The sequence below is a fragment of the Pleurodeles waltl genome, chromosome 9, assembly GCF_031143425.1.
Source record: "Pleurodeles waltl isolate 20211129_DDA chromosome 9, aPleWal1.hap1.20221129, whole genome shotgun sequence".
Classification (NCBI taxonomy): Eukaryota; Metazoa; Chordata; class Amphibia; order Caudata; family Salamandridae; genus Pleurodeles; species Pleurodeles waltl.
The window spans coordinates 145,776,763-145,789,697 of NC_090448.1; the positions used below are offsets into that span (position 1 = coordinate 145,776,763).

General features: G+C 41.7%; 1 protein-coding gene across 2 annotated transcripts in view; it reads left to right on the plus strand.

The window, feature by feature from the left end:
* CACNA2D3 (calcium voltage-gated channel auxiliary subunit alpha2delta 3) overlaps window positions 1-12,935 on the plus strand; it is a 2,455,990-nt gene that overhangs the window by 1,814,059 nt on the left and 628,996 nt on the right. For both annotated transcript variants that reach the window (XM_069206447.1, XM_069206449.1), the window contains exon 24: window positions 3,566-3,659. In XM_069206447.1, coding sequence (XP_069062548.1) covers window positions 3,566-3,659 — 94 coding nt within the window. The remainder of the gene's footprint in view (window positions 1-3,565; window positions 3,660-12,935) is intronic.

Genomic DNA, 12,935 nt, shown 5'->3' on the forward strand with positions numbered 1-12,935 from the left:
CAGGAGTCACATGGCTGACAAGTCACAATGTCATTTAAGTTTCATTTTATACTGAATTATTCCTATGGACGTACTAATGTGTGACTTCATAAGTAGGAAAACCTGCTGATCTGTGTCATTTGCAGCGTGTCACTCTTTTCTTACAACTTACAAGTAAAGATGTTCAGAATTATTCATTGTCTTCCCATGTTTGAATTGTGAGCAATGCCAGTGTCGTGCCCTAAATGTGTAATTAAATTGCATATTGCTGACTGGATGTTTTTAAACAGGCATTTCATCTCACAAAGATAATAATGTACAGCACACAGCAGTCATGTCACAGACAATCTTTGGGCGGTAATGTCATCTATCTCCAGACAAATGTAGGCTTCAGAATCCAGAAGTGGGTATGCTAATATACCATTCAATTATGCCACATGTCCTTCTGTGTGCTTTGTTGCTGGCTACTTGGTGTCATCAACTATGAGTTCAAAGTTACCGTTGGTCACCTATGTTCGGTTGACAGAGAACTGTTGCAGTTAACCTGTCATCTAATTATAGGCTTCATGACCACGTTTGTCATACTTAGTTAAGAGTAAGCTTTGTGTGCACAAGCCTTGATTAATAGTATGATGCCTAAATATGTATTACTCATTACATCTTCCTGGGTATTTGACTACATTAGTAAAGCAGTGTTTACAATACAGACGGTCTGTATATTTGTATGCATGTTTGCCAGTTCTATATTCGAGTGCTGGATTAGGGAACACATGACATTTGGCGCACTTACAATAAAATAGAAGTCTGTATTCACTTCTTGCTGATTTGGGGCTTGGATTAGAAAACCTAAAGGGCATGTGGTCTGATTGACAAAATTTCTCCTGACACATGATATGAATGTAGATGGGGAGTTTTGTACCACACCATTTTATTTGCCACTCCTTCTGGAAGTAACTGGATGCCAGCAGATGCAGCCACAAGTAATTTAACTTAACTTGTTATTGGATGCTTTCTACCTTAAATGGGTCAAGCCGAGAAAGCACTCTGTACAAGGAGATTTAATATGATGCCAGTACTTAGCTTATACATTTCTTTTAGCTTTGTATCCTTTTCCTGTGCTATTTACTGGTCACTATCTGTAACAGCAATGTCTGTCATTAGGTTAGAACTTCCATTATGACTTTCTTTTGGGGAGGGAAATGTTTCAAGTGTGCTTTATTCTGTTTAAAAATTGATTACAATGTTGAAGCCATTTTTATTTCATGGACTTTTTTTTCACAATTTGTGCATGATCTGCTTTGCCCCACTTTGATTCATTCACATTAGTTTGAATTAGTGTTGCTGTCAATGTGTGTTTGTACTGATTCCACTATTCTGTTTGCAATTCCCGGATATTTTAAGCAACACTGCCCACAGGCCAGATTTCCAAGGCACTAGTGCCACCGGAGCCTCACTTATAGTAACCTCTGGTGGCGCTATTCACTGCACTATATTTACAAGGAGGCGTTAAGTCACTTTTTGTGGCTTAATTCCTCCTTGTAAATATGGGTCCCTTCAATGCAGTTTCCTGCGGCAGAGGGGCGTGCAATGGGTGTTGCTCTGGACGTTCCACCACAACACCTATTGCTTTTGAAGACTTAAGAGAAATCGTAAATCTGTGGCAGAGCCAAAAACTAACACCACCCCAGGGGTGGCGTTAGCATGGTGCAATGAGGAGAAATACTTTTATTCCTCCTTGTTTTTGCTTTTTCTATATGTCCTGCATTCTGCAGCACACATAGAAGGAGCAAAAGGTCAGGAACGATTGTGAAGGTGTCCCTTCCTGCACATAAACAATCATTCAACAGCGACGATTTGATACTTCTATGTGTGCCGCATCCTGCAGCACCCATAGAAGTGTCAAATCACCATTGTAGATTGTTTATGTGCAAGAAAGGACACCTTCCTCCACATAACCAATCACACCCCTCAATGCCGACACCCTTGCGCTATGATAGCTAGCTAGGCAGCTAAATGTAGGAAACACAGGGGTACACCATGGGCCAGATGTATGAAAAAGGCCTTTTGCGAATCGGAAATAGCCATTTTTAAGAAATCGGTAATCCTGATTTGCAAAATGCAATGTATCATATTTGCGATTCGGTAATAGTGATTTCTTAAAAATCGCAAATGCTATTACCGAATCGCACATTGCAATACCAGCCCCCATTCGCATCTATGGGCTTGTCGGCCCATATTTGCGAAAATTTTGCATGTCCTAAATTGCGAATTCCTAACTGGAATTCGCAATTTTGGGAAATGCAAAGTCCAGGGTGCTGGGGGGCTAAGGCCCCCTCTGCTGCACCCCAACATTTTTTGGGAGGACATGTAAGGTGCACACATGCCAAAAGGGCATGTGTGCTTTACATGTACAATTTAAAAATGCATTTTAAATGCATTTTTAAATTTTGCACATGGTTACCACCAAGTGCAACTTAGTGGTAATTAGCGATTCCTAAATGCCAAAATCGCATTTAGGAATTGCTTCATACATGTGCTAAGAAATCGCAAATAAGGAATCATTTGCGATTTCTAATTTAGAGAGTCATCACTTTTTTTGTAACTCTGGGCCTAAGGGCTGAATTTAAGAAAAGTGGCATGGCATCCAATGCAGTGCCACTTTTCTTGCGCCCGTAATCGCCTCCCTACCGCCACCATGTGTGCACCGTATTTAATATAAAGCGCACCATGGTGCAAGGGTAGGGGCAGTAGCATCATGGGGGCCCATTGAAAACAATGGTATGTCCTTTTTTAACACCTCCTCTGTGCAGGCGTTAAAAATAGCTGCTGAAAATGGTGCAGTGGAATCTCTTAGATTCCACTGCACCATTTTTGCGGTGCCCCTAACGGGGGGAACGCCCCCCCCTTGCATACATTATGCCTGGCGCAGGCATAATGTGGTGCAAGAGTTTACAAAGTGGCTTAATCCATGTATTGCATCACTTTGTAAATATGGCGCTGCAAATTTGGCCTTGTTGGGCAACATTAGCGTCATAAAAACTGAAGCGAAAGGGGGTGCTAGACCCTCTTAAATCTGGGCCAAAGTGTTTTGGTCTGTCATTCACGTTAACTGTCAGAGAAAAAATGGTTTGTACACAAAAGTTGATCAGCACTGCCATTTGCACCATTTTGTGTCACAGGAGTGCCCGTTTTGTAATGTGCAGTTGCTCCATGTTTCCCTCTGTTCAAAATCTTTACAGAATATGGGCTGGGTCAAAGTAGTATATTGTCTGGACTTTGTTCGCTCCATCCTCCATTCCTCAAGCCCTAAAAAATTGAAAATAAAATGTATTTACCAACTTGTAGCATGGCTGCAACTTTGTGGTGTAGGGGACGGTATCAGACTTAACTGAATTCTAGAGTTCAACTGTTTTAATTTGTAAATGGCTGATTTAGGCAGCGAGGGAGAAGGTTTATGCGTGTCAGTTAAAAACCCAGATTTGGTGATCCTTAAGCAAATTGTGCATTTTTAATATTTTATTGAAAATACATTTTACAAAATCCCCCTGATGACTGCTTCGTTATGCTTTACTTCCCTTTCATACAGGTGATAAAGAATTGATACAGGAGGTGCTATTTGATGCAATGGTTAGTGCACCTATTGAAGCCTACTGGACAAGTCTAGCACTAAACAAATCAGAGTAAGTGGAAACACGTTACTGTTGTTTACAAATATAAAATGCTTCAGTGCATTTCACAGTTTATAAAACAAACACAAAGTCGAAAGCACATCTCCCACTAACGACAGTGGGTCTGTAATCAAGGAACAACATGTTTTCAAATTTGATAGAAAACAGGAGATGCATACCTTGTAGTATGACACATTTTGTACGCTATCTGTGATTTGATGGTAAATGATTTGTAATCCCCCCCAAAAAAGCCACAGCATGTGAATTATTGGAAGTTCTTGTAGAATGTTTAAAAAAGGGACATATTGGAAACAAGCCAGATTAGATTTGGTCTAGTTCGTAGTGAAACAAATTCATCACAACTGAATAAGCTAGGGTTATTTCAGGATTCATTTGAAATATCGTCTCAGTTTTTTTTAATACTCGTCATTCTTTGTTATAATTTGGTTTTGTAAAATGGTCATCTTGGATGTTGTTCTAATAAATGTCAGTACTACAATGCACATTGTGCACAGGTCAATTTTGCACAGATGGTTGAACCTACCAACCAGTGTATTGGTGGCATTTGCATCAATGATAATTTCAAAAGTTATGTTTTTGCATTTTTTTTATTGATGGAAATATAATTTTCACTAGTTGGCTGGCGGACGTGAGCAAGGCTACGGCTGAAACGCGTTGTACTGGGAGGAAGCATTGGTGAATAAAATATTTTGGACTTCCATCTGGTGTCCGGGAACTTTCTGCATGGTACCAGAAGTATTTTTTAAATCTATACATATATATAACAAATCAAGGTCTGAATGAACAGAGCAGAACAAAGAGGCAGTTCTTTATTGTGTTTCTCTCCTCATCTGCTTTCCAGCCTTGGAGCAGTCCCTAATCTCTAGACATAATTATAGAGAATGGGAGGAGTCTCTGAGGGGCATTGGGTTTTAGGTATCATTCTGCTCCTGTCAAATCTTGGTAACTAATAGAACCTGACATTAACTAAGACAAAGTTGAATTTGTCGTATTGTGGTTGAACTCCCTTGCTAATTATGGCAATCCATTAATTTGGTTTTCTTCTCAACAATCTGAGGACAAACTTCAAAAGATTAAAAATCACTCAAGCCACTAATAACTGCTAGTTGCAGCCAGTGTTGGGTAATTATCTGCCTCTTTCAAATATCCCTGTCCAAGTCAACAACTCTGTTCTGCTTGTATTACTCAACCTAATAACTATTACACAGGGATTATTGGTGGATGCATTTTGTTTCAGTGATTCAAATTGAAAAGTTAATCTGTACTTTCACAATTACTGGTAAAACATCTTGCCTGAATTACAGCAATTCTGTAAAACTATGGGTGCACTATTTAAAACAAACATGCTGCATTATGCTGATTATTAAAGAACAAACATGTATAACCTTTTTAGGATACTTTAAAAATAAATAAATATGTTATTCCTTGAAAATGTAAGCAAGTTTGGGAACATTTAGACAATGTACATATAAAATGTTTTAAGTAAAAAAAAGCTCATAAGAAATCAAATGATTTTCGAGATTTGAAAAGCAGATCTAGTATCGGTATGAACAAATAAATTATTTCAAGAAATGTATCAGTATATATATAAAAGATTGAAACTGTTAGTTAAACACCTTATGGCTTTCTGAAAGATCCAGTTAGATGGCATTTTAATTTAAGATAATAGAATTGCTATCCAAGATGTTTTAAAAGTTCAAATTTTCCAAAGAACCAAGGTGCGTTGTTCTGCCACTGTTAGTTGAAAAGCTTTATACTTCTGTTATTCTTTTTCTATTTTCAAATGTTTTAAGGACTTTGAATTGGTTTAACTTGATATCCGTTTTTAAAAAGAGTTTCAAGAATAAAAACAGTAAGTAATGTAGAATTCTTTAAATGAGATACTGACCTATTGTTATAAATCTTACTGTTGGGACTCGAATTTAGATGTTTTAAAGGGCTTTAGGGAGTTTAAATATGCTTTTTTTGGGATGAAGAAGTTTCAAAGAAAGAAAATCTTTGTTGGTGTTTTTTAAAATGTCTGAAACTGTAAGAAGGATTTTGGAGCGATAATCGAGCTACAGTTGTTCATTATTAGTAGATTAAATGGTACTTAAACATGCTTGAAATCCCCAGTTACTGTGTTTGCTTTAATTAAAGATTCCAACCTCTAAAAAAAAACTACTCTAATAAAAAGACAAAGTTCATGCCAGAGTATATAGTGCATTATTCTGCAAAATACTGCAAGGATGTGAGACGCACCATTCACATCATAGATTTTCATTCTGTCCCAGGCATTATCGATATCCAAACAATTGTGCATAACTACATATTAAGAGTGCAGCAGTAAATGGTTATTTTTTGGCTCCTAAATCTGAAATGAGTACATGCCAGGAGAGCAGATCAAATCATCTCACCTCTCTTGTGAGTATGAAGATCAAGATGATTGTAGCAAAGAATAGAAATGCCATTAGGCAAAGCAGAGATCATGTAGTGAATAAGCATTGCTATACAGAAGAATGCAAAATGGACATGGATTGGAATTTGCAGCTATGAGCCTTTAACCCTTCCTTCACCTGGTCTTCACTTGGTTACACACAGAATAGGTGAAAAAGGATTTGAAAACAGCAACGCTGGTCATGCCTAAATCCTGCCATTTGCCTAGATAAATCTCAAATGGCTCCTGTGAATAGTCCTGCACATGGCAAACTGAGAACATTAAATACATTTTGTTTGTGATTTGGTCTTTGCTAATTTTCAGCTATATTTTCTGAACATGTGTAATTCATGTGCAAGTCACAAATATGTAGCCACTAATTTACATGTTCAATTATAGGAGTCTGATGTGCTAAAAGAAAAACACAACACATTGGGAAGCCCCAAGTTCTAACTTGCAATTAATGCAAAATAGCAAGCAGCACAGCAAATGATTAACTCAGTTAAAAAGAGCTCTCACGAGAAAAAGGTCAAATGGACCATAATGCTAAAACATGTAAAATTTAGAACAGTTTATAAAGGTTTTCACTCAATAAAAAATCAATAGAACCTAACCATGTGACCTATACATATTACGTTTAGCAAAAACATATCAAACGATCAGGAGGGAGGATCTACATTCACAGGAAGTACAAGATGCCCTTGGGGAAAAGATATAATTCACAAATATAATACTGTTCTCATTATTGTCTCAAAATCATGTTATACACCAGCAAAACATTACACAACCAAACATACAAAACAAACACCAGAACAACATGCAACTGACAAACATACAGACACAACCATATCACCCAGTCTAGGACCGTTTACCTCAATCAGCCACTCTACTCACACCCTTTCTACCCTTACTCCTCCTTCCCAATTCTTAATTTACCTTGCCTTCACCCCGTACCACACCTACTCCAACCCCTCCCAAGGTAAAGCCTTGAGGTGCCTGATATATGGCCAATAGATGCCCCTTTCTGAGGAGATTACCTCTGGGCTATATTCAGGAGACAAGGGCAACAAAGTCAGGAGAGATTGTATCTTCCAAACAATGTTCACTGTTACTTATGTGTTACATTGCCACATTAATTTACATTCATTTTTACTTGAGTTTAACTTTCACATAGTTTGCCCCACTTTGATTATTGCTGTACAATTCATTGTTTAAATGGAAAGGAATTGATGTAACAGTGAGGTACACGTTCTGACTCAAATTCATTACTGGAAATACAACATTTCTATGACATGACCCATTGCAAAGTTAAGGCATTGTCATTGCTTCCAATTCTGATGGACGTTGAGGATTTGGTGCAAGCATTCATAATGGCTATGAATACTTACACCACAAAAAATATGTTTTAAAATGTATCAGTAGGTGTTTTCATTTAATTGCTGACACAAGTAGTTCATTCACATATGCATAACACAAGTATTTTAAAAACATTTTTTAAGACATGTATGTCAATGCACTGTTCTAGAGCTAATGTTAAGTGACAATTTAATGTAAACAAGTAATATAGAGTGCTCACCTTCGAGTCAGGTGGTGATGGGGTTATTTTTCTTCATGATCAAGTGGCAGGAGCACAGGCAAGACTTGTCAGATCGGGTTCACGTTGAAAACGGAAGTTGAAAAGGGAAAAAGTAGGTTTGTACCTCATATGCCTTCATTCTGCCAACTAAGGTATGGAGGATTCACTGTCACAGTTGCCTTGTCAGTACGACACATCATGATTACCTTGATGGTAAAACTGGCTGGGGTCCCGCAGACGACCGCTTTTGCCTATGGTGCCATTAACGTGGGTGTAAAGTTCTGGCGGAGTCAGCAGGACTCGGGGGGGGAGGGTCTTTCGTCTATGGTCTGGCCAGCGTCTCAATACAGAGCAGATGGACTCCAAAGTCAGCAGCCCCATTATCCTATGGAAAAGCGATGGCAGGGCTGATTCTGCCAAGATCTAAATCAGGCCCAAAGTGACTCCAAAGGCTTGTTAGCTTACCTCTTATTCTGAAGTCTCAGGGCCATCACAATCTTCCTCCAATGCTGCTGTAGCTGTTGGTCTCTGCGAACTGTGAGTCCTGTCCTGCCAAGAGGTGCCAATCCAGTCCTGGGCCTTGAAAAGGAAATTTGCAGCTGTTTTTCTTCAAAAACTGATGTATTTATGCCATTGCGCTGTTTGGAATCAATGCAGTACTGTTGTCGTTGCCATGCAGTGCTGATTCGGTGACTATGCGTGTTCCGTCTGCGAGGTTCAATGACGACACACCTACCTGACTGCATGAATCAGAACCGGCGCATCGAGGTTCAATGCTGACACTTGCTCCTTCCAAGATACTTTTTCAGCTGACCCTACTTGGGTCTTGTAGCTGGCCTGCCGTCCATCGCGGTCTGCCTGAAATTTGAATTTACCCCAGTCTAGTATGACCGTGAATAACCTTTTAGCACTATTGACTTCTAAGGACTACATTGCAGCTTATTTTTTAAAAAAATCATATTTTGCGTTCTACTTATTGGATTTTTGTTGATTTGGCATTGTTTTACTCAGACAAATAACCTGTATTTGGCTAAGCTGATGTGGAGTCTTTGTGGTTTTTTCTCAGTGTTACTGTAATTTAAGTGTTGCACAAATACTTTACACATTTCTTCTTAAGTTACATCTGCGCACTGTGAGAAGGTAGCCTCTTTCTAGCCTTGTTACCCCCACTTTTGGCCTGTTTGTGAGTGTATGTCAGGGTGTTTGTCACTGTTTTCACTGTCTCACTGGGATCCTGATAGCCAGGCCTCAGTGCTCATAGTGAAAACACCATGTTTTCAGTATGGTTGTTATGTGTCACTGGGATCCTGCTAGTCAGGACCCCAGTGCTCATAGGTTTGTGGCCTATATGTATGTGTCACTGGGACCCTGTCACACAGGGCCCCAGTGCTCATAGGTGTGCATGTATATGTTCCCTGTGTGGTGCCTAACTGTCTCACTGAGGCTCTGCTAACCAGAACCTCAGTGGTTATGCTCTCTCATTACTTTCAAATTGTCACTAACAGGCTAGTGACCATTTTTACCAATTTACATTGGCTTACTGGAACACCCTTATAATTCCCTAGTATATGGTACTGAGGTACCCAGGGTATTGGGGTTCCAGGAGATCCCTATGGGCTGCAGCATTTCTTTTGCCACCCATAGGGAGCTCTGACAATTCTTACACAGGCCTGCCACTGCAGCCTGAGTGAAATAACGTCCACGTTATTTCACAGCCATTTTACACTGCACTTAAGTAACTTATAAGTCACCTATATGTCTAACCTTTACCTGGTAAAGGTTAAGTGCAAAGTTACTTAGTGTGAGGGCACCCTGGCACTAGCCAAGGTGCCCCCACATTGTTCAGAGCCAATTCACTGAACTTTGTGAGTGCGGGGACACCATTACACGCGTGCACTACATATAGGTCACTACCTATATGTAGCTTCACCATGGTAACTCCGAATATGGCCATGTAACATGTCTATGATCATGGAATTGCCCCCTCTATGCCATCCTGGCATTGTTGGTACAATTCCATGATCCCAGTGGTCTGTAGCACAGACCCTGGTACTGCCAGACTGCCCTTCCTGGGGTTTCACTGCAGCTGCTGCTGCTGCCAACCCCTCAGACAGGCAGCTGCCCTCCTGGGGTCCAGCCAGGCCTGGCCCAGGATGGCAGAACAAAGAACTTCCTCTGAGAGAGGGTGTGACACCCTCTCCCTTTGGAAAATGGTGTGAAGGCAGGGGAGGAGTAGCCTCCCCCAGCCTCTGGAAATGCTTTGTTGGGCACAGATGTGCCCAATTCTGCATAAGCCAGTCTACACCGGTTCAGGGACCCCTTAGCCCCTGCTCTGGCGCGAAACTGGACAAAGGAAAGGGGAGTGACCACTCCCCTGACCTGCACCTCCCCTGGGAGGTGTCCAGAGCTCCTCCAGTGTGCTCCAGACCTCTGCCATCTTGGAAACAGAGGTGCTGCTGGCACACTGGACTGCTCTGAGTGGCCAGTGCCACCAGGTGACGTCAGAGACTCCTGCTGATAGGCTCCTTCAGGTGTTAGTAGCCTTTCCTCTCTCCTAGGTAGCCAAACCCTCTTTTCTGGCTATTTAGGGTCTCTGTCTCTGGGGAAATTTTAGATAACGAATGCATGAGCTCAGCCGAGTTCCTCTGCATCTCCCTCTTCACCTTCTGATAAGGAATCGACCGCTGACCGCGCTGGAAGCCTGCAAACCTGCAACATAGTAGCAAAGACGACTACTGCAACTCTGTAACGCTGATCCTGCCGCCTTCTCGACTGTTTTCCTGCTTGTGCATGCTGTGGGGGTAGTCTGCCTCCTCTCTGCACCAGAAGCTCCGAAGAAATCTCCCGTGGGTCGACGGAATCTTCCCCCTGCAACCGCAGGCACCAAAAAGCTGCATTTCCGGTCCCTTGGGTCTCCTCTCAGCACGACGAGTGAGGTCCCTCGAATCCAGCGACACAGTCCAAGTGACCCCCACAGTCCAGTGACTCTTCAGCCCAAGTTTGGTGGAGGTAAGTCCTTGCCTCACCTCGCTGGGCTGCATTGCTGGGAACCGCGACTTTGCAAGCTACTCCGCCCCCTGTGCACTTCCGGCGGAAATCCTTCGTGCACAGCCAAGCCTAGGTCCACGGCACTCTAACCTGCATTGCACGACTTTCTAAGTTGGTCTCCGGCGACGTGGGACTCCTTTGTGCAACTTCGGCGAGCACCGTTTCACGCATCCTCGTAGTGCCTGTTTCTGGCACTTCTCCGGGTGCTACCTGCTTCAGTGAGGGCTCTTTGTCTTGCTCGACGTCCCCTCTCTCTGCAGGTCCAATTTGCGACCTCCTGGTCCCTCCTGGGCCCCAGCAGCGTCCAAAAACGCCAAACGCACGATTTGCGTGTAGCAAGGCTTGTTGGCGTCCATCCGGCGGGAAAACACTTCTGCACGACTCTCCAAGGCGTGGGGGATCCATCCTCTAAAGGGGAAGTCTCTAGCCCTTGTCGTTCCTGCAGTATTCACAGTTCTTCAGCCTAGTAAGAGCTTCTTTGCACCAACCGCTGGCATTTCTTGGGCATCTGCCCATCTCCGAGCTGCTTGTGACTTTTGGACTTGGTCCCCTTGTTCCACAGGTACCTTCAGACAGGAATCCATCGTTGTTGCATTGCTGATTTGTGTTTTCCTTGCATTCTCCCTCTAACACGACTATTTTGTCCTTAGGGGAACTTTAGTGCACTTTGCACTCACTTTTCAGGGTCTTGGGGAGGGTTATTTTTCTAACTCTCACTATTTTCTAATAGTCCCAGCGACCCTCTACAAGGTCACATAGGTTTGGGGTCCATTCGTGGTTCGCATTCCACTTTTGGAGTATATGGTTTGTGTTGCCCCTATCCCTATGTTTCCCCATTGCATCCTATTGTAACTATACATTGTTTGCACTGTTTTCTAAGACTATACTGCATATTTTTGCTATTGTGTATATATATCTTGTGTATATTTCCTATCCTCTCACTGAGGGTACACTCTAAGATACTTTGGCATATTGTCATAAAAATAAAGTACCTTTATTTTTAGTATAACTGTGTATTGTGTTTTCTTATGATATTGTGCATATGACACTAAGTGGTACTGTAGTAGCTTCACACGTCTCCTAGTTCAGCCTGAGCTGCTTTGCTAAGCTACCATTATCTATCAGCCTAAGCTGCTAGACACCCTATACACTAATAAGGGATAACTGGGCCTGGTGCAAGGTGCAAGTACCCCTTGGTACTCACTACAAGCCAGTCCAGCCTCCTACATTGGTTGTGCAGTGGTGGGATAAGTGCTTGAGACTACTTACCACTCTTGTCATTGTACTTTTCATAAGAGAAAAATATACAAAACAAGGTCAGTGTATATACACATAGCCAAAAAGTTTTGCATTTCCTCTTTTCACTCTTTTCTAAGTGCTGAAAAGTACTACTAAACTTTCAAAAAGTTCTTAAAAGTTTAAAAAGTTTTTTTTCTGTCTTTACAAAAAGTTCTGAAAACTTTTTTCTCTTTGTCTATCACTTTAACTCTCTCTAAAAAATGTCTGGCACAGGAAAAAATGTTGAACTGTCCAAACTTGCATATGATCACCTTAGCTGGAAAGGAGCAAGGAGTCTCTGCATAGAGAGAGGTTTGAGTGTAGGGAAGAATCCTTCCTTAGAACTGTTAATTAATATGCTTAGAGTACAGGATAAGGCCATAAGTGCCCAATCTGTAGAAAAAGTAGCTAATGGTTCTCAATCTGATCCAGGGACTCCCCCAGGAAAAGGTTCAGGAAAGAAACTTCTCAGCCTGCCCATTACTAGACAGTCTAGCATAGTTGGTACAGAGGTTGAATCACACCATACTGATGATGTGATCTCACATTATGCTGGTAGCCAAGCTGTTAGGGTGCCCTCTGTAAGGGACAGGTCTCCTTCTGTTCATTCCCATCATACCTCTGTATCTAGAAATGTCCCTCCCACCCACCCTGATGACAGATTGTTAGAAAGGGAGCTCAATAGATTGAGAGTGGAACAAACCAGACTGAAGCTCAAGAAGCAACAGCTGGATTTGGATAGACAGTCTTTAGAATTAGAGAAGGAAAGACAGAAGTTGGGTTTAGATACCCATGGTGGCAGCAGCAGTATTCCCCATAGTCATCCTGCAAAAGAGCATGATTCCAGGAATCTGCACAAGATAGTTCCCCCTTATAAGGAGGGGGATGACATTAACAAGTGGTTTGCTGCACTTGAGAGGGCCTGTGCTGTACAGGATGTCCCTCAAAA